This window comes from Salmo salar, chromosome 06 (genome assembly GCF_965601325.2).
Source record: "Salmo salar chromosome 06, fSalSal1, whole genome shotgun sequence".
Lineage (NCBI taxonomy): Eukaryota > Metazoa > Chordata > Actinopteri > Salmoniformes > Salmonidae > Salmo > Salmo salar.
The window spans coordinates 54,632,288-54,653,970 of NC_138296.1; the positions used below are offsets into that span (position 1 = coordinate 54,632,288).

The window sequence follows — 21,683 nt, forward strand, 5'->3', positions numbered from 1 at the left end:
CACTGCTATGCGGATGACACACAGCTGTACATTTCAAAGAAACATGGTGAAGCCCCAAAATTGCCCTCGCTAGAAGCCTGTGTTTCAGACAGAAGGAAGTGGATGGCTGCAAACTTTCTACTTTTAAACTCGGACAAAACAGAGATGCTTGTTCTAGGTCCCAAGAAACAAAGAGATCTTCTGTTGAATCTGACAATTAATCTTGATGGTTGTACAGTCGTCTCAAATAAAACTGTGAAGGACCTCGGCGTTACTCTGGACCCTGATCTCTCTTTTGAAGAACATATCAAGACTGTTTCAAGGACAGCTTTTTTCCCATCTACGTAACATTGCAAAAATCTGAAACTTTCTGTCCAGAAATGATGCAGAAAAATGTATCCATGCTTTTGTTACTTCTAGGTTGGACTACTGCAATGCTCTACTTTCCGGCTACCCGGATAAAGCACTAAATAAACTTCAGTTAGTGCTAAATACGGCTGCTAGAATCCTGACTAGAACCAAAACATTTGATCATATTACTCCAGTGCTAGCCTCCCTACACTGGCTTCCTGTTAAGGCAAGGGCTGATTTCAAGGTTTTTCTGCTAACCTACAAAGCATTACATGGGCTTGCTCCTACCTATCTTTCCGATTTGGTCCTGCCGTACATACCTACACGTACGCTACGGTCACAAGACGCAGGCCTCCTAATTGTCCCTAGAATTTCTAAGCAAACAGCTGGAGGCAGGGCTTTCTTCTATAGAGCTCCATTTTTATGGAATGGTCTGCCTACCCATGTGAGAGACGCAGACTCGGTCTCAACCTTTAAGTCTTTACTGAAGACTCATCTCTTCAGGGGGTCCTATGATTGAGTGTAGTCTGGCCCAGGAGTGTGAAGGTGAACGGAAAGGCTCTGGAGCAACGAACCGCCCTTGCTGTCTCTGCCTGGCCGGTTCCCCTCTCTCCACTGGGATTCTCTGCCTCTAACCCTATTACAGGGGCTGAGTCACTGGCTTACTGGTGTTCTTCCATGCCGTCCCCTAGGAGGGGTGCGTCACTTGAGTGGGTTGAGTCACTGACGTGGTCTTCCTGTCTGGGTTGGCGCCCCCCCCCCCCCCCCCTTGGGTTGTGCCGTGGCGGAGATCTTCGTGGGCTATACTCGCCCTTGTCTCAGGATGGTAAGTTGGTGGTTGAAGATATCCCTCTAGTGGTGTGGGGGCTGTGCTTTGACAAAGTGGGTGGGGTTATATCCTGCCTATTTGGCCCTGTCCGGGGGTATCATCGGATGGGGCCACAGTGTCTCCTGACCCCTCCTGTCTCAGCCTCCAGTATTTATGCTGCAGTAGTTTATGTGTCGGGGGGCTAGGGTCAGTCTGTTATATCTGGAGTATTTCTCCTGTCTTATCCGGTGTCCTGTGTGAATTTAAGTATGCTCTCTCTAATTCTTTCTTTCTTTCTCTCTCTCTCTCGGAGGACCTGAGCCCTAGGACCATGCCTCAGGACTACCTGGCATGATGACTCCTTGCTGTCCCAGACCTGCTGTTTTCAACTCTCTAGAGACAGCAGGAGCGGAAGAGATACTCTCAATAATCGGCTATGAAAAGCCAACTGACATTTACTCTTGAGGTGCTAACTTGTTGCACCCTCGACAACTACTGTGATTATTATTATTTGACCATGCTGGTCATTTATGAACATTTGAACATCTTGGCCATGTCCTGTTATAATCTCCACCCCGCACAGCCAGAAGAGGACTGGCCACCCCTCATAGCCTGGTTCCTCTCTAGGTTTCTTCCTAGGTTTTGGTCTTTCTAGGGAGTTTTTCCTAGCCACCGTGCTTCTACACCTGCATTACTTGCTGTTTGGGGTTTTAGGCTGGGTTTCTGTACAGCACTTTGAGATATCAGTTGATGTAAGAAGGGCTATATAAAGAAATTTGATTTGATAATGAATTACACCCACCTGGTGTCCCAGGTCTAGATCAGTGCCTGATTAGAGGAGAACAATGAAGAAATGCAGTGGATCTGGCTTTGAGGCCCAGAGGTGAGTTTGAGGGTTATAGCTGTTCCTGCTCCTCACACTTCACCGTTTGAGTAATTGAATGAGGGGTTGTGTGTGTAGTTGGGTTTAGCTCGGCTATTAGACTACTCTTTAGTAAAGGTCGAATAGTCTATTGTTCAGCTATTAGCCCAACTATTAGCACAACCGAATGGCTCGCTTGTGGGCGTGCTGGCAGGATAGGGCAGCGTCTTCAGTTGCGCGTCAAGAATTCTGCATACAGTAGCACGTTTGTATGAAGGTGTGGTTAATCACAGGCAAATTGTTATATGCTATGGAGGTACATTTGTGTCGAGAGCAAAACCTTTATTTTCAAATAATTCTTCTGAAAGCACATTCCCGCCCCCGACACAAAAGGATGTCAAAGCGGACACCTACGAAGATGGCATCTCAGGTAAGCGGCACTGGGCTGTATTGACGCATCCTAAAAAATGACATGTGCTGCTTTAGATTGAACGGTCATATCTCAGTTATTGTTTTCTTTACTTTCAGAGAGCGAGCTGACCTGAGGACCAGGCAGTGGAAGCTTTATTGCTGGCATAAAAAGTGTCCATAACCAGAGGTAATTAAACTGTTCTGTTTTTTTTCTCCATGTCTGCCTGTCTTGTTGTACATGGAACCTGTCTCACATGCATGAATTACAAAACCCTTAAGATGTCAGCTGCTAATTTACTCCACATAAACACAGCCATTTTCACTGGACTATCTGTTGCTGCCAAGTCATGATTTCCCTGGGGGTTAGCCTCACAATAACCAAGTGGTGAGAAACACAGCCCTCTATATTTAAATATTTCAGGTACACTCTGAAAGAAGATACTGTGTGACGCAGACACCTGTTGGCATTATCCTCGTGGGTCTGTTTTTCAGCTTAAAGTACTCTGTAGCCACTAAATCCTCTAGGTTATATCAGCTGTTTTGGTGAACCCCTCCCGCATCTGAACTGGCTGACAGAGGGCACAGAATGATCATAGGTGAGATGTCACTTGATTGAGTCAACACAAAGTATTATTAAAGACATGCTTTACATTGAAATCCCAGAGTTAATGATCCAAGGTCAGTTTTGCATTTCACCTCCTGATTTAAGATGACTGACCATGTTAATCATGCTCTCTCGTCTGCAGGTATGTTTTGATGTGAGAGGAAGCCAGTCCCGTCACTGGCCCCCCCAAGGTTAGGAGACAGGTCATCACAATTGCGCTGAGAGAATATTAGGGTAGCACTGTCATCCATGAATCATATGCCGTCTGCCGCTGTTCTTACCTCGTCTTCTAATGCACACCATACGTGCATTGAAGTACAGATTTGCCTACCTTTATTTAACTAGGCAAGTCAGTTAATGACGGCCTTGTTCAGGGGCAGATTTTTACCTTGTCGGCTCGGGGATTCGATCTTGCAACCTTCCGGTTACTAGTCCAACGCTCTGGCCGCCCAAGATTGAACTTGCATTTTAATTGTATTATTATAAATACACTTCAATAAAGCATTTCATATTCTCCACTGGTTGAAATACTAGCCGGTGTCCTCAGATATGCATAGGGTTTTTTTCCCCCCTTTATATGAATTACAAATCAATCATGTTTAGTCTATTGCATAGTTACACAATGTGTAATCATTGATATCCCAGGAGCAGTAAACAGTTGAAGTGTAATACATGCATGCAGACACCGCATCATTTAAACAATGGCGTTTGATATGACTGAAAAAGAATCTGTCATACCTGAACCGCACATGATCAGTGAATATAGTCAATGTACAGGCTACAATATGGGGACTTGCATCCTTGGCACAATATATTCTACTCTAGGCTTCATAGATTGGTATGAACTTTACGTTTTAGGGTCCATACCCAGATCGGCTACATAGTCATTTTTAATCCGACACAATAAGCAAGTAAATAGTTAGCCAGCTAGATTCTTTACATCCACTGTTTCACAAGACAACAGCCTGGTTTGCTGGTTCTCAGGAGTCCCTAAAAAGACAAATTCATTCTCCTAACACTAGCTAATTTACCTTTGACAAAATATAGACGCACATTAACATATTCCTCTCAAATTGTACATTTGCTTGACTCGTTAAGACACCTTCCATCTGTTTTGTCAGCCAGCTTCGTTGAACGCCACAAGGCAAGGGTGGCTCGCGTCAAAATTCGTCTTTGGAACGATTGGTCATAACAAAACCTTGGGACCCAAATGCATAATGAGTGCGCCAACTCCCCCTTGTGGTGGTCTGGAGCAATGAAGCTGGGTACCTCTAAGTCCCGCAACTTTTAAAGGAGGAACCACTGTCTCTTCACAGTCCCCGCTGTTCCGTAAGGTGTTTCTTTGAATCTGATCCTGAGATTGTGAAGAGACCTGTGGTGGCATATGCATGGGTAGTTTTAAAAAACAGACAGCTCGGTACATTCAGCTTGTCAACACTTCTTACAAAAACAAGTAGTGATGAAGTCAAGCTCTTCCCATTTGAGATTGACATGCATATCATTAATAAAGAAATGTCCATATTTGGATGGAAACCAAGCTAGTGAGAGGTATCAAGGAAAGTTGTAATTTCAGTTGAAAATTAACACCGCTGCGCTCCCTGGGGCCTGCATCCAACCACAGCCCTGCTGGCAAACCACCATCTGCTATAACATTGAGTCAGTTCTTCCTACTGGACATTGGAAAGCTTTTGTTTTCACACCTATTGTTTGTCCTAGACGGGAAATTAGTGTGCAACACTTATCTCCGGTGGATGGTTCAGAGTTCCATGCTTACAAAAGGGTTGATTGATACACGTCAGATGACAAGCCTACTACGTCCACTAAAGTACATGCGCCGTGGTGTTAAATGCAAATCAGATACAATTAAGGTAGCTCCAACGGTTAGGATTGTTGCCGCGCAAGTAAAGCAAACTTAATTGTTATATAGAACACTTTATTTGACATGTTAGAACAAGACATTACACCCAAAGAATGTATCCAGAAGAAACATATAAATGATGTTCCTCAAAGAGGTCTTTGACATGTCGTTGACCTGTTGAGAGAGAGAGAGAGAACCCATTAGTTCAGTTATGGTCTGACAGGGTCTGAAAAGCATAAAACAAGACCGACCTCTTTTCGGGTTGTCCTGATTCACACATTGTCCACTACAGGGGCCACCAGTGGGACTACTGGCATCACAGATGACCACGTCACAATGGACAAAGACCTAGGAATCAAAGATTTTAAAAAAGGGATGATTGCCAGTCAAACAAAATTAACCAATAAAGATTGGGTGAACTTTGTTACCTGGCCCCTCGGCTCAACCGCATCCTCAGCGAAGGAAAACATATGGACCTCAAAGCGTTTGACGTGAGGGGGGAAGTGGACCCTGGCATCAGCTACCACCGGGTGGAAGACCACACGGTATGGATCCTCCGGGTTCTCACAGCTGCCAGTGTAGAGAGAGGGACTAAGTTAGGCACAAGAAAACGCTGTAAACCCCAACCGCCTTGTGTACGAAGTCTTATGGTGGTGTCACGACTGTCCTGTGAGGATCAGATCAATTTACAGGAGAAGTGGGTTCTTTCTCCCCCTCCAGTATGAACTAAAGGAATGTCTTTGTTAACAGGCTTTTCCCACCAAAACTCTTTTACCTTTGTCTTGAAAAAAGACAATTCTACATCCAACATGTATATTCAATTACATTGACATGAATGCATTCTCATGTGGTGAGATCTAAATGATCCAGAATGGTCAGACTACCTGAATATTGATCGTGGTTTAACCAAAAGTTGCCGAATATACAGTCGGTATCATCAACAACGCAATCATTTGAATTAAGAATTTCATGCAATTCTTCCGCTGTCGGAAAAATTGGTCACACAAAATAAATTCTACACCCACGGCATCGGATTCACACGTGGAGGACTTCTGTGAAGGGAGCAGCTCTACTATACAAAGTAACCGACGCATTGACAGTTTAGGCACACTTTTTAATTTGCATCTTTGGGAGGTTTCTTGTTTAACTGCCAGATATTAGCAAAAAGGGATTTGTGAAGAGAGACAAACGCCCACACCAGTACAAATCCACTTGATCTGACAGACGATGGCCAGAGCTTTCTCAGGATTTTGCACAACGATTTAAGCCAAGTATGATATAGTTGCACTTGAAGTGACAAATCTGAACTGCCCATTTCATGCACATGTGGTGTCTTTTCCTATGATATACAAAACATTTTCACACTGCTACCATTTAGTAAACAGCTGCAAAGTTACTCCCGTGACAGATGAGCCTTGTGTCCACATGGCCGCCGGAGCAAATTAAAATAGGGGTGCCAAATTTAAGTTTTTGCGACCATTTCCTAAAAACGGCAAAATTGCATGATTTGATAGCGTTTTGCAAACCCGATCCCCCAAATGAATGGTTTTGACCAATAAAGTTGCTTCACTACACTGCATCCAGTTACTGAAAAGGCACCCGCAAAATAAAGTGTCATTTGCCCATCTACCAAAGGTTGCAGTGTCCATTAAAATGTAGAAAAGTCATCTTTCAATATAGTTACCCAATTTCAATTCTTGAGATAAGATGGCAAAGTTAAAAATAGGCCAGCGGTTTCCATCTGTGGCGAAGTGCTCACCCAAATCAATGCTTATGACAAACCCAGCCAGCTACTCTTTTGAGTACTGTGCTGTAACATTTTTTTAGCTAGCAAGATGCTGCCACACTTGACCGTGGTATTTGTTCATGTTTAGCAACTCCCAATTAGCTCATTCCCCAGGTACAGGGAATTACATTGAAAGTGGCATCAACTTCTGGGGATCCTTTCAACTGATCCTATTCAGTTTCAAACATTAACTTCCATGCTGCACAGGCGTGTGAACCATCCTTTATGTTTAGTGCAATAACTGTTTTAAACGCAAGAGGTCACAATTCAACCCAAAACCAATCGGAAAGGCAAGCTAAGCTTGCCAGCCGCTCTTGATTTCCATTCGACTGACCATCAGTTCGGCACAACACTGAACTGTAGCAAACCAAAAGGATAACATTGAGTAAAAAGGTGTAGGTACAGGTAACGCCAACATAGTGTCTTAACCTTTTCACACGCGAGTTCCAAATATCTTCAACAGTCGCCCCAGTGGGAGTTTAGTTTATGCACGTGATGTCAGAATGCACTCACTGTTCCAAAATGTGGACAGATGACCTCAAACCAAGGCACACTACCTGGCAATTTTCTATAGGCCCTTTCAACGTCTAACTTTGCCTCATTAATTCCCAAAAGTAGCCCATTTCACGAGCCGGCCAAACTTTCCTTCAAGAGAAAGCCCAAGCATACAGACATTTGCACATCTAGTCAGAACAGGCCTGGCACATTTATTGCATTCCTATCAAAGTGCCTTATTTTCTGTGTAACGCATTGTCCTTTCTACTGTAGCATACCGTAAGTATAATGTACTTAACGTTTTATTCAGACAATGCGGTTTAGAGTCGTTTGTTGCATCATACGTTCTGTTCCAATGGTACGCTGCAGGGACCCCTCAGTGATAACAAACATGTGATCGTACGCGTAAAAAAATGGTTAATAGGGCCACCACGAACCACAATAGCTTCAATGCACCTTGGCATAGATTCTACAAGTGTCTTGAACGCAACACCATTCTTCCACGAGAAATTCCATCTTTTGTTGATGGTGATGTGAAACGCCGTCTCAGGCCCCACGCCAGAATCTCCCATACGTGTTAATTAAATTGGGTGGAGATCTGGTGACAGACCGCATACATTGTTTTAATGCTCAAACCATTGTGACCACTCATGACCTACGGATGGGGGCATAGCCACGGTAGCCAAAGTAAATGGCCTGCCAAGCATGATCGGTTGCTAATTACTCAGGAACCACACCTGTGGAATAACACTTGTTTAGGCCCAAAAAACAACAAGTTACCCATTAATGATGAGATTCCACCGGGGTCGGGAGTCGCGGTCCTCGTTGAGGGTGGCCCAGCAGTGGTCAAGCATCAGCGCAACCTTGGGGTCAGAGGACCTGGTCAGCTCCACCTCAAAGTGCAGAGGCTGTTTCAGGTATTTCACCACTGGATAGTCCTCCTCCTGGTAGAACGTGTTATACGAGGCGTCTGGAACACAGGACGAGACAACCGGGGTCGTGTTCAGTGGGCACAAAACAGCGAGGTACCATCTGAACTTGTCCATTGAGAAAGGCTCGTTTATCATATCCTGTTGTGCCGCGATGAACACTAATCACTTATAGCAAACGCTACTAGTAATATATCATATTTGTGCACGCTTACCCTGAGCGAGTCTCATTCTGACCATTAGTCGACCCGTCCCAGTCTCGGCAAAAGGCTCGTTGTCACGCGGCCTGGTGAGGAAGGCCAATGTGCGAGTGATGTTGACCACATAGTAGCAGGAAACCTTTAACCTAAAAAGAGGGATGTAGGCAACTTCAAGCAGTGGAGTGGACACACTGGTAGTAGAGGCACAAGTATTGAGCAATTGGTGAAGGAAGAAAAAACTACTATAAAAATCTAATAGCTACAATTGTGATGCGTAATGCACTCACTGATATTCGTCCTCTGAAGACGTCGTGGCATTCAGCTTCACCTCAAGTTCATCTGGCAAGGAGATTTCGTTCTCATACAGCATCACATTGTTGATAAACTATGTAGTAGAGGGGAATTGACTTATTACAGCCTGCAGAAGCAAACAGTCCGTAAATACACAGTACCCATCACCTCAGGGTAATAGTCATTTTACCTTCCTGGTGGTGCCACAGGAGTTGACAGTGAAGTGGAAGTAGGCGAAGCGATCGTCGCTGTAGGTGGGACCACAGGCGGGGTCGCTCAGGGTCAGTTGACCGGGGTTCAGATTGGGAGCAGACTCCACCTTCACCGCCAGCGCAGTCATCGTCCCATTAGAGAAACACTCTTGGAGGGGGGGGGGGCAAAAGACATGTAGCTATCAGACCTGGATTCTGTGTTAATTGAGCTTGCCAAGCACAGTAGAACCAATGGAATAGCACCAAAAGTGCAAACCATGCCCATCTGGCACTACTATTAGACTCAGTATTTCCAAGGAACCCAGGTTTGGTAACCATGTCATACGACTATTTATCGGAAGTAATTGTTTGAGAACCAACCAGTCAGCGTTTTGAGGAAGCTGCAAGCCAGGGAAAAGTATTTGATGGTCATGTTGTTGTAAGGATTCAACAGAGCCACATCCAGTCTGCTCCTGACAGAGGACGAGTGAACCGACTGGGAACCAGTGGGAGAGTTCATTAGTCCAATATTGTATACAGGGTAAGGAAAGCGAGGCTAGCTGCAGCAATTTAGGTTAACATGTTTTGGGAGAGCATCGTACCTCAAACACTGCGTCCGGCGAAGAGAAGGGCAACGTGATGGTGAAGTCTGCGTCGCCCTCTGTTAAATACTGTTGAGCAAGCTCATGGTTAAGCAGCCGCTTGCCAACCAAGACCACGAAAAAGGGCTCTTGGTTGCTGTAGTCCACAGTGATGTGGAAGTTCTCCTGATCACAGTTGCCAGTGACTGAGGGTGGCACTACAAGGACAAACAGGGTTGTGTTCATTAAGCACAAAAAACAGGACTTGAACTTGTCCAAGAAGAAACCCTTGTTTTCGGTTGCAAAATCTTTTGCTACGGTGGGACTGAATAAACACGATCCTGGAAAATCAGGAACAGGACACTGGGTCCAAATACTCTAAAGCTTAACATTTTCTTTGTAGAGAGACCGCGTAGGAAAAGCCTACAGTATGGCTAGTTGGGCTCTCAAGTCCACCATGTGGCTTTCACTGCCAATTTCCTTTCAGGGCAATCATTAACGAGAGGAAACCATTCAACAGTAGTTTGGCGTAGTCCAGTTACATACCAATGTCCAGCAGTACAGCGTCCACAACGGCAGAGTGAGAGAAAGGAGCGTACTCTGGAAAGACGACCAGGCCGTAGATCAGCTGAAGAGTGAAGGTTGTGACACCTTGTTCCACCCTTTTCTGTAGTGAAGTTAAAAGCATCATTGTTGTAACAGAACTCTAGTCAACATCAAGTGACAACCAAGCACATATGGGGACTATTAAAACAATGTTGCCCTCATTCCTCTAAATCAAGCACTATTGGCAAGTGAATGCATACAACTGCCAAAATAATGGAAACACTTGAGTAAATGAGGGATACAAAGTACATTTGCACCATCATTTCTATTTTGTTGGTGGCCCACTTATTAGGGCATGTAGCGTGTGGCTTTGCATTTAACAGAAACACACCTCCTTAAAGACCACCGGGTCTGAGAAGGGCACCTCCATCCTGAAGGTCTTCAAGGTGTTGTCCAGGGATCTCTGCTCCTGAACATTGAAGCCTCTGGCGTTGCACTCTGCAACAGTTAGCACCATGGTGGGAAAGGTGATGTTCAGCAGCTCCACATCAAGGTTGAAGGTCCCCAACTCAAGCACAAACACTGCCTGCTCAGGAACCGTGTCTAAGGGCGTGTCTGTTCATTGGCAAACATTTTGAAATGCGGTACAATGGAAGTCGAAAATGGACATTTGTTATTGGAGAAGTCCGGGTATTGCCTCCCCGTTTCAGTCTTGTGCCTAATGAACAACCCAGGCATCCCAAATTACCATAGGCACCATTTAACTAAACCAGACTCACAGTTGCGAACTTGTGGAGGCCTGGCCATCGGAGGTGTTGTGATAGGGAAGAGGACTTTGTATCTGGTGTCCTCGTGTGCGACCTCCTCGATCCACAGCAACTCAAGCATGGGCTCAATGGTGTAAGTGACAAAGTACTTGTCATCCTGAATATGGCTCTGTAAGGGAGACGAGTGATGCATTCAGGCTGTAATACACAATTGGAGTGCCAAAACAGGTTTTTAAAAAAAGCCTACCGGTTATCTGTGTGGTTTGTCCTCCAGCCGCTCGTAATTTAAAGACAAAATATCCAAAGGAAAGTATTGTTTACCAGACTTTAGAGAGCTGGTAGGTATATGGTTGTCAACTTGCATTTTCAAAGCAACCGACACGCAAATGTAAACAGTAGCCGAGTGTAACCGAGCGTTGCTTGCATTCAGTTGCCAGTGGCAAAGCTACCGGCTCCCTAAAAAGCCTGGTAAACAATACTTTAGTGTGGATATTGGTCTCAAATTTCAAGCGGTAGAGTATGTTTAAATGTAATTTTATGCAACATTCACACGATTTTGCAATCCAATGTGTCAGGCTGTATACACACCCACCGATCCATTGTATATTAGCCTGATTAAGCAGACAATTGCTCAATAAGAAACATTTTACACAAGACAACGTTTCTAGGAGTTTACCCATGAGAGATGGCAAAGGGTTACTGCAAAGCACTGACAACTGCTGCTGTAAAAAGGGCTCTACAAATAGATTTGACTTAGAAATTAAACAGGAACATTTTAGTCATCCAACGCTGACCTTGAAATAGCCGCCAACCGCCCCCACCGGAATTTCAACAATAATATGAGCCTCTGTGACTAAAACCGAGTAGTTTCTGGCAGCCATTTCCTCAGTGTCCAGCCTCTTAGCGTCAATTCCCATGTACACCTCCAACATGGTGAAGGCATCAGAGGAGAAAAGTGGGTCGATGTGCTTGGGCATGTACCAGGTGATCACTTCTGGAGTAAAGGCCACTGCCCCTGCAGTGAAACAAGAAGCCAAGTGCACATCATAACAGAACATTTTGCAACTGAAAACAAATGTGCCATTATTGAAAAAAAGTTCATCCCATTCAAAGACATTGTCCCAACTGAACACTACATAACACAAACGAAAGTCTTGTCTGGAGCCAATTAAGAAATGGGTTTATAGGTTCTTAAATTTGCCAAGTTAGTCCATTATTTCACACTCAACCTGGTGTTGGACAAACAGCCGTGGCATCTACGCGAGTCACCAGCCACTTCTGCTCAAAGAAGGTTGAGGTTGAGAGCACCCGCATCGGAACCCCAGCTACCTGTTCAGGGGGCAACCACACCAGGGCCGTGTTCAGTAGGGCACACCGTATTAACAATATGTTGCAGAGTTCAGGTAGGGCCACCGTTTGCTCTACTGAACATGACCCAGTTCATGGAGGAAGTGAGCTTACATTCTGGAGGTATGTCTCCTCTGCATTATGAGGGCTTCTTAACACCAGCCGGGTGGGAGTGTTGGCTATTGCATAGCCCTTTCTTTGGACCTCATCCACATTCATGACCTTCTTGCTAGGACTAAAAACGACTGCTGTCATTTTGTATCCTGAAGCAACAGCCTGTCTCAGGAAATGGAAACGTGAATTAAACAAACGCACATTTTGTTTAGCGCCATCCTGTCATTTTGTAGTGAAATTACAGAAACATGGCTACCTCAGCTCCTCTCCTTGCTTTCGGGCCTCCAGTGGGCTGTTCAGGGACGGTTTGGATGTCTGGAAGAGTCCTTCTGACAGACACCTAGAGAAGAAAGGCCATTATTCCCTATGCATTTTCTCCCTCCCATACAATAGGAACGCAATCTGTCCACTCGCCTCCTTAAATGCACTGAGAATAGGCCAAGATTCCTCGCCGCTAAAGTTGTCCTATGTGCATTTTGAAGAGGCGAGAGGAATTGAGAGACGGTCAAGACACAGAAGAAATGAAACACTGGACAATTGTAGCTCTAGACAGATCATTTAAGCTCCACTGTAAACATCTCCGTTGGGGCATGCTCTGCTCACTTGCCTCCATGTAGTTGCGGTCGCACAGAATCTCTCGGGAGGTCCAGGGGGTGTAGCTACAGGTTTTGCCCACTCTATACACAGGGTCTTCAGTCATGTGGTTTCCTGGCAGCCTGAACTGCATGACCAAGCTGAACATCTTATCATCCTAAAATTAAGGGGGGAAAAAAAAAAGCCTCATTATATAGCAGAAAACAAATAATTCAGTTGACATTCATGCAAGTTAGAGACTGTGGCTATATGAATGCAGCTGCCACTGTATTGAAGCCACACTACAGGAGAAGAGCTCAGTAGTACACATCACTGCAGTCTGTATCAGAAAGTTGGCTGGCCCTCCATAAACTTCTGCTGTACCTTACTTCATCGTTAACTTAGAAGTAAGAGATACCAGACCCAGTCTCAGGGGTGGCTAACTATGGAGATCCACAGAGTTAAGTAAAACTGCTTAAATGTTTCTGGCACCGTACTTCTAATAACCTCCATGCTCTACGGCAACTCAGGCTGATTGAGGACCTTTTTACTGAAGAAAGTGTTTGTTTTCAATTATTTCATCTAGTGATGCAAATATTGACTTGTATCTTTGTGTATACAGGGCTCATCTGTAAAAGAGCCTGGCCTCAGCATGACTCCGTGTCAAAGGTTAAATAAAATGACGTTGTTACATTACGGGGTTGCAATTGCAGTGACACTGAAAGGCAAACTGTCCATTTGAAGTTAGAGCAAACACTACAGTGCTTAGGGTTACCATGGTCTGGGAAAAGCAGTTTTGAAGAGAAGCAAAAAATATGGCATTCCCCATTGGGTCAAATTTAAAGCTGAATCCACACTGAGTAGCAAGGCCAGGCGTCAGGTTTATGATTTGTGTGTCATCTGGAAGGGATGGAGATGGTGTGAACACAACAGTTGACAAACAATATCAATCCATGAATTATGAAAAGGAGAGAAAGAGAATCATACGAGACAAACTCACTGAAGACAGCGTCGACCTCTTCAAAAAGAGGAGCTACACTCAGACGAATAACGTTACCAAGGCATTCAGCATTGAGGTCATCTGGAATGGGAAAGCTTAGTTAAAAATCTAAAAAATATATTGTCAAACGCTTAGTGCTTGAATTTGCAGGGTGCAAAATGCATACTTATAGAAGGCGTCTGTTGTGCTTGTATGCCCACAGCTGCCATCAATAGGCAAAACAACCTGTAAGGCATTTGACAAATTATTATGATTGATTGATTAAAAAAGGAGGAAGAAGACAACTCAAATGTTTGCGTCGCATAAGACTCTTCTAGGCCTGCTACTACTTACCCTGAGCCAAGGAAATTAACCATTGTAGAACAGAACTGTTTTGATGAAATACACAGCTACAGAATCTAATATTTGACCCAAGGTGTGCAGCCTACAGCCCAGGGGTATTCTACTTTTACCCTATGACAAAGGCTTCCCACACTCAGTCACCTGAACCCCAAAGGGCTGCACATTTTCTTTTTATTCCCCTAGCCCTACAAAGCTGATTCAAATAATCAACTAATCATCAAGCTTTGTTAATCTGAATCAGCTGTGTAGTGTTAGGACAAAAACCTAAATGCACACCAAGTTTGGGAAACGCTGCCCTACGAGCCTGCTGGTTTTCTGTTCTAACTGATAATTGAGGAAAATAAGAACAATCCGAAATTTCTTTTTGATACTGTCGCAAAGCTAACTAAAAAGCAGCATTCCCCTAGAGAGGATGGCTTTCACTTCAGCGGTAATAAATTCATGAACTTCTTTGAGGAAAAGATCATGATCATTAGAAAGCAAATTACGCACTCCTCTTTAAATCTGCGTATTCCTCCCAAAGCTCCGTTGTCCTGAGTCTGCACAACTCTGCCAGGACCTAGGATCAAGGGAGACACTAAAGTGTTTTAGTACTATATCTCTTGACACAATGATGAAAATAATCATGGCCTCTAAACCTTCAAGCTGCATACTGGACCCTATTCCAACTAAACTACTGAAAGAGCTGCTTCCTGTGCTTGGCCCTCCTATGTTGAACATAATAACCTGTTAGGGCTAGGGGGCAGCATTGACACGGCTGGATAAAAAACATACCCGATTTAATCTGGTTACCACTCCTACTCAGTAACTAGAATATGCATATACTTATTACATATGGATAGAAAACACCCTAAATTTTCTAAAACTGTTTGAATGGTGTCTGTGAGTATAACAGAACTCAAATGGCAGGTCAAAACCTGAGAGATTCCTTTACAGGAAGTGGCCTGTCTGACCATTTCTGGAACTTCTTTGCCATCTCTATCATTTACTAAGGATCTCTGCTCTAACGTGACACTTCCCACGTCGTCCATAGGCTCTCATAGCCCGGGAAAAAAGAGAATGTCGTCATTCCAGCCCCAGGCTGAAACACATTATCGCCTTTCTCAAGTGGCCCATCAAGAGACACTAGCTTATGCGCGTGACCCCGACCGCCCCCGCCTTTGGGATTTTTTCCTCTGTTTGCCGAAAAGGAGATTCCCTGTCGGAATTTTACCGCTTTTCTACGAGAAAAATGACGTAAAAATTGATTTTAAACAGCGGTTGACATGCTTCGACGTACGGCAATTGAATACTTTGAATTTTATTGTCAGGAATTGCGCCAAGCGCGCGACACTTCTTTACTATTTCGGATAGTGTCTGGAACGCACGAACAAAACGCCGCTATTCGGATATAACGATGGATTATTTTGGACCAAACCAACATTTGTTATTGAAGTAGACGTCCTGGGTGTGCATTCTGACGAAGACAACAAAAGGTAATGACATTTTTATAATAGTAAATATGATTATGGTGAGTGCTAAACTTGCCGGGTGTCTAAATAGCGAGCCCGTGATGCCTGGGCTATATACTTAGAATATTGCAAAATGTGCTTTCACCAAAAAGCTATTTTAAAATCGGACATATCGAGTGCATAGAGGAGGTCTGTATCTATAATTCTTAAAATAATTGTTATGCTTTTTGTGAACGTTTATCGTGAGTAATTTAGTAAAATGTTAGCGAATTCCCCGTAAGTTTGCGGGGGGTATGCTAGTTCTGAACGTCACATGCTAATGTAAAAAGCTGGTTTTTGATATAAATATGAACTTGATTGAACAAAACATGCATGTATTGTATAACATAATGTCCTAGGGTTGTCATCTGATGAAGATCATCAAAGGTGAGTGCTGCATTTAGCTGTCTTCTGGGTTTTGGTGACATTATATGCTGGCTTGAAAAATGGGTGTCTGATTATTTCTGGCTTGGTACTCTGCTGACATAATCTAATGTTTTGCTTTCGTTGTAAAGCCTTTTTGAAATCGGACAGTGTGGTTAGATTAACGAGAGTCTTATCTTTAAATGGCTGTAAAATAGTCATATGTTTGAGAAATTGAAGTAATAGGATTTTGAAGATTTTGAAAATCGCGCCACAGGCTGGCAGTGGATGTTACGTAGGTGGGACGAATTCGTCCCGCCGGTCCCATAGAGGATAAACGGCTCTCTAACCACCGGATGTGTACCAAACTCACTAAAAGTGGCAGTAATAAAGCCTCTCTTGAAAAAGCCAAATCTTGACCCAGAAAATATAAAAAACGAATCGGCCTATATCGAATCTTCCATTCCTCTCAGAAAAAGCTGTTGCGCAGCAACTCACTGCCTTCCTAAAGACAAACAACATATACGAAACGCTTCAGTCTGGTTTTGGACCCCATCATAGCACTGAGACTGCACTTGTGAAGGTGGTAAATGACGTTTTAATGGCATCAGACCGAGGCTCTGCATCTGTCCTCGTGCTCCTAGATCTTAGTGCTGCTTTTGATACCATCGATCACCACATTCTTTTGGAGCGATTGGAAACCCAAATTGCTCTACACGGACAAGTTCTGGCCTGGTTTAGATCTCATCTGTCGGAAAGATAGCAGTTTGCCTCTGAATGGTTTGTCCTCTGACAAATCAACTGTACATTTCGGTGTTCCTCAAGGTTCCGTTTTAGGACCACTATTGTTTTCACTATATATTTTACCTCTTGGGGATGTCATTCGAAAACATAATGTTAAATTTCACTGCTATGCGGATGACACACAGCTGTACATTTCAAAGAAACATGGTGAAGCCCCAAAATTGCCCTCGCTAGAAGCCTGTGTTTCAGACAGAAGGAAGTGGATGGCTGCAAACTTTCTACTTTTAAACTCGGACAAAACAGAGATGCTTGTTCTAGGTCCCAAGAAACAAAGAGATCTTCTGTTGAATCTGACAATTAATCTTGATGGTTGTACAGTCGTCTCAAATAAAACTGTGAAGGACCTCGGCGTTACTCTGGACCCTGATCTCTCTTTTGAAGAACATATCAAGACTGTTTCAAGGACAGCTTTTTTCCCATCTACGTAACATTGCAAAAATCTGAAACTTTCTGTCCAGAAATGATGCAGAAAAATGTATCCATACTTTTGTTACTTCTAGGTTGGACTACTGCAATGCTCTACTTTCCGGCTACCCGGATAAAGCACTAAATAAACTTCAGTTAGTGCTAAATACGGCTGCTAGAATCCTGACTAGAACCAAAACATTTGATCATATTACTCCAGTGCTAGCCTCCCTACACTGGCTTCCTGTTAAGGCAAGGGCTGATTTCAAGGTTTTTCTGCTAACCTACAAAGCATTACATGGGCTTGCTCCTACCTATCTTTCCGATTTGGTCCTGCCGTACATACCTACACGTACGCTACGGTCACAAGACGCAGGCCTCCTAATTGTCCCTAGAATTTCTAAGCAAACAGCTGGAGGCAGGGCTTTCTTCTATAGAGCTCCATTTTTATGGAATGGTCTGCCTACCCATGTGAGAGACGCAGACTCGGTCTCAACCTTTAAGTCTTTACTGAAGACTCATCTCTTCAGGGGGTCCTATGATTGAGTGTAGTCTGGCCCAGGAGTGTGAAGGTGAACGGAAAGGCTCTGGAGCAACGAACCGCCCTTGCTGTCTCTGCCTGGCCGGTTCCCCTCTCTCCACTGGGATTCTCTGCCTCTAACCCTATTACAGGGGCTGAGTCACTGGCTTACTGGTGTTCTTCCATGCCGTCCCCTAGGAGGGGTGCGTCACTTGAGTGGGTTGAGTCACTGACGTGGTCTTCCTGTCTGGGTTGGCGCCCCCCCCCCCCCCCCCTTGGGTTGTGCCGTGGCGGAGATCTTCGTGGGCTATACTCGCCCTTGTCTCAGGATGGTAAGTTGGTGGTTGAAGATATCCCTCTAGTGGTGTGGGGGCTGTGCTTTGACAAAGTGGGTGGGGTTATATCCTGCCTATTTGGCCCTGTCCGGGGGTATCATCGGATGGGGCCACAGTGTCTCCTGACCCCTCCTGTCTCAGCCTCCAGTATTTATGCTGCAGTAGTTTATGTGTCGGGGGGCTAGGGTCAGTCTGTTATATCTGGAGTATTTCTCCTGTCTTATCCGGTGTCCTGTGTGAATTTAAGTATGCTCTCTCTAATTCTTTCTTTCTTTCTCTCTCTCTCTCGGAGGACCTGAGCCCTAGGACCATGCCTCAGGACTACCTGGCATGATGACTCCTTGCTGTCCCAGACCTGCTGTTTTCAACTCTCTAGAGACAGCAGGAGCGGAAGAGATACTCTCAATAATCGGCTATGAAAAGCCAACTGACATTTACTCTTGAGGTGCTAACTTGTTGCACCCTCGACAACTACTGTGATTATTATTATTTGACCATGCTGGTCATTTATGAACATTTGAACATCTTGGCCATGTCCTGTTATAATCTCCACCCCGCACAGCCAGAAGAGGACTGGCCACCCCTCATAGCCTGGTTCCTCTCTAGGTTTCTTCCTAGGTTTTGGTCTTTCTAGGGAGTTTTTCCTAGCCACCGTGCTTCTACACCTGCATTACTTGCTGTTTGGGGTTTTAGGCTGGGTTTCTGTACAGCACTTTGAGATATCAGTTGATGTAAGAAGGGCTATATAAAGAAATTTGATTTGATAATGAATTACACCCACCTGGTGTCCCAGGTCTAGATCAGTGCCTGATTAGAGGAGAACAATGAAGAAATGCAGTGGATCTGGCTTTGAGGCCCAGAGGTGAGTTTGAGGGTTATAGCTGTTCCTGCTTCTCACACTTCACCGTTTGAGTAATTGAATGAGGGGTTGTGTGTGTAGTTGGGTTTAGCTCGGCTATTAGACTACTCTTTAGTAAAGGTCGAATAGTCTATTGTTCAGCTATTAGCCCAACTATTAGCACAACCGAATGGCTCGCTTGTGGGCGTGCTGGCAGGATAGGGCAGCGTCTTCAGTTGCGCGTCAAGAATTCTGCATACAGTAGCACGTTTGTATGAAGGTGTGGTTAATCACAGGCAAATTGTTATATGCTATGGAGGTACATTTGTGTCGAGAGCAAAACCTTTATTTTCAAATAATTCTTCTGAAAGCACATTCCCGCCCCCGACACAAAAGGATGTCAAAGCGGACACCTACGAAGATGGCATCTCAGGTAAGCGGCACTGGGCTGTATTGACGCATCCTAAAAAATGACATGTGCTGCTTTAGATTGAACGGTCATATCTCAGTTATTGTTTTCTTTACTTTCAGAGAGCGAGCTGACCTGAGGACCAGGCAGTGGAAGCTTTATTGCTGGCATAAAAAGTGTCCATAACCAGAGGTAATTAAACTGTTCTGTTTTTTTTCTCCATGTCTGCCTGTCTTGTTGTACATGGAACCTGTCTCACATGCATGAATTACAAAACCCTTAAGATGTCAGCTGCTAATTTACTCCACATAAACACAGCCATTTTCACTGGACTATCTGTTGCTGCCAAGTCATGATTTCCCTGGGGGTTAGCCTCACAATAACCAAGTGGTGAGAAACACAGCCCTCTATATTTAAATATTTCAGGTACACTCTGAAAGAAGATACTGTGTGACGCAGACACCTGTTGGCATTATCCTCGTGGGTCTGTTTTTCAGCTTAAAGTACTCTGTAGCCACTAAATCCTCTAGGTTATATCAGCTGTTTTGGTGAACCCCTCCCGCATCTGAACTGGCTGACAGAGGGCACAGAATGATCATAGGTGAGATGTCACTTGATTGAGTCAACACAAAGTATTATTAAAGACATGCTTTACATTGAAATCCCAGAGTTAATGATCCAAGGTCAGTTTTGCATTTCACCTCCTGATTTAAGATGACTGACCATGTTAATCATGCTCTCTCGTCTGCAGGTATGTTTTGATGTGAGAGGAAGCCAGTCCCGTCACTGGCCCCCCCAAGGTTAGGAGACAGGTCATCACAATTGCGCTGAGAGAATATTAGGGTAGCACTGTCATCCATGAATCATATGCCGTCTGCCGCTGTTCTTACCTCGTCTTCTAATGCACACCATACGTGCATTGAAGTACAGATTTGCCTACCTTTATTTAACTAGGCAAGTCAGTTAATGACGGCCTTGTTCAGGGGCAGATTTTTACCTTGTCGGCTCGGGGATTCGATCTTGCAACCTTCCGGTTACTAGTCCAACGCTCTGGCCGCCCAAGATTGAACTTGCATTTTAATTGTATTATTATAAATACACTTCAATAAAGCATTTCATATTCTCCACTGGTTGAAATACTAGCCGGTGTCCTCAGATATGCATAGGGTTTTTTTCCCCCCTTTATATGAATTACAAATCAATCATGTTTAGTCTATTGCATAGTTACACAATGTGTAATCATTGATATCCCAGGAGCAGTAAACAGTTGAAGTGTAATACATGCATGCAGACACCGCATCATTTAAACAATGGCGTTTGATATGACTGAAAAAGAATCTGTCATACCTGAACCGCACATGATCAGTGAATATAGTCAATGTACAGGCTACAATATGGGGACTTGCATCCTTGGCACAATATATTCTACTCTAGGCTTCATAGATTGGTATGAACTTTACGTTTTAGGGTCCATACCCAGATCGGCTACATAGTCATTTTTAATCCGACACAATAAGCAAGTAAATAGTTAGCCAGCTAGATTCTTTACATCCACTGTTTCACAAGACAACAGCCTGGTTTGCTGGTTCTCAGGAGTCCCTAAAAAGACAAATTCATTCTCCTAACACTAGCTAATTTACCTTTGACAAAATATAGACGCACATTAACATATTCCTCTCAAATTGTACATTTGCTTGACTCGTTAAGACACCTTCCATCTGTTTTGTCAGCCAGCTTCGTTGAACGCCACAAGGCAAGGGTGGCTCGCGTCAAAATTCGTCTTTGGAACGATTGGTCATAACAAAACCTTGGGACCCAAATGCATAATGAGTGCGCCAACTCCCCCTTGTGGTGGTCTGGAGCAATGAAGCTGGGTACCTCTAAGTCCCGCAACTTTTAAAGGAGGAACCACTGTCTCTTCACAGTCCCCGCTGTTCCGTAAGGTGTTTCTTTGAATCTGATCCTGAGATTGTGAAGAGACCTGTGGTGGCATATGCATGGGTAGTTTTAAAAAACAGACAGCTCGGTACATTCAGCTTGTCAACACTTCTTACAAAAACAAGTAGTGATGAAGTCAAGCTCTTCCCATTTGAGATTGACATGCATATCATTAATAAAGAAATGTCCATATTTGGATGGAAACCAAGCTAGTGAGAGGTATCAAGGAAAGTTGTAATTTCAGTTGAAAATTAACACCGCTGCGCTCCCTGGGGCCTGCATCCAACCACAGCCCTGCTGGCAAACCACCATCTGCTATAACATTGAGTCAGTTCTTCCTACTGGACATTGGAAAGCTTTTGTTTTCACACCTATTGTTTGTCCTAGACGGGAAATTAGTGTGCAACACTTATCTCCGGTGGATGGTTCAGAGTTCCATGCTTACAAAAGGGTTGATTGATACACGTCAGATGACAAGCCTACTACGTCCACTAAAGTACATGCGCCGTGGTGTTAAATGCAAATCAGATACAATTAAGGTAGCTC

General features: G+C 44.1%; 1 protein-coding gene across 2 annotated transcripts; it reads right to left on the reverse strand.

Moving 5' to 3' along the window:
- Nucleotides 1-4,931: 4,931 nt before the first annotated feature.
- LOC145879858 (uncharacterized) lies at nt 4,932-14,168 on the reverse strand. Of its 2 annotated transcripts, none has more exons than XM_082976730.1 (21): nt 14,027-14,168; nt 13,860-13,918; nt 13,694-13,774; nt 13,469-13,593; nt 12,728-12,871; nt 12,377-12,460; nt 12,121-12,282; nt 11,889-11,988; nt 11,454-11,674; nt 10,672-10,828; nt 10,284-10,495; nt 9,893-10,013; nt 9,368-9,564; nt 9,147-9,261; nt 8,765-8,934; nt 8,571-8,668; nt 8,299-8,429; nt 7,935-8,124; nt 5,302-5,443; nt 5,125-5,221; nt 4,932-5,047 (listed from the first exon to the last, which is right to left on the reverse strand). In XM_082976730.1, the coding sequence occupies exons 1-21, from the start codon at nt 14,047-14,049 to the stop codon at nt 4,974-4,976; spliced, it is 2,703 nt and encodes a 900-aa protein (XP_082832856.1). In that variant the 5' UTR covers nt 14,050-14,168; the 3' UTR covers nt 4,932-4,973. The 2 variants fall into 2 exon arrangements, with proteins under 2 accessions (XP_082832856.1, XP_082832855.1); XM_082976729.1 differs by having other exon boundaries at nt 10,284-10,507.
- Between the last annotated feature and the right edge of the window lie 7,515 nt (nt 14,169-21,683).

Bases quoted from the DNA above. Each gene is read 5' to 3' on its own strand.
- LOC145879858 (XM_082976729.1), bottom strand. From the start codon at position 14,049: ATGGTTAATTTCCTTGGCTCAGG. The intron at 13,594-13,693 runs GTGAGTTTGTCT...CATCCCTTCCAG, and splicing joins AGAGGTCGACGCTGTCTTCA to ATGACACACAAATCATAAAC. The intron at 9,262-9,367 runs GTACGATGCTCT...ACTGGTTCCCAG, and splicing joins CGCCGGACGCAGTGTTTGAG to TCGGTTCACTCGTCCTCTGT.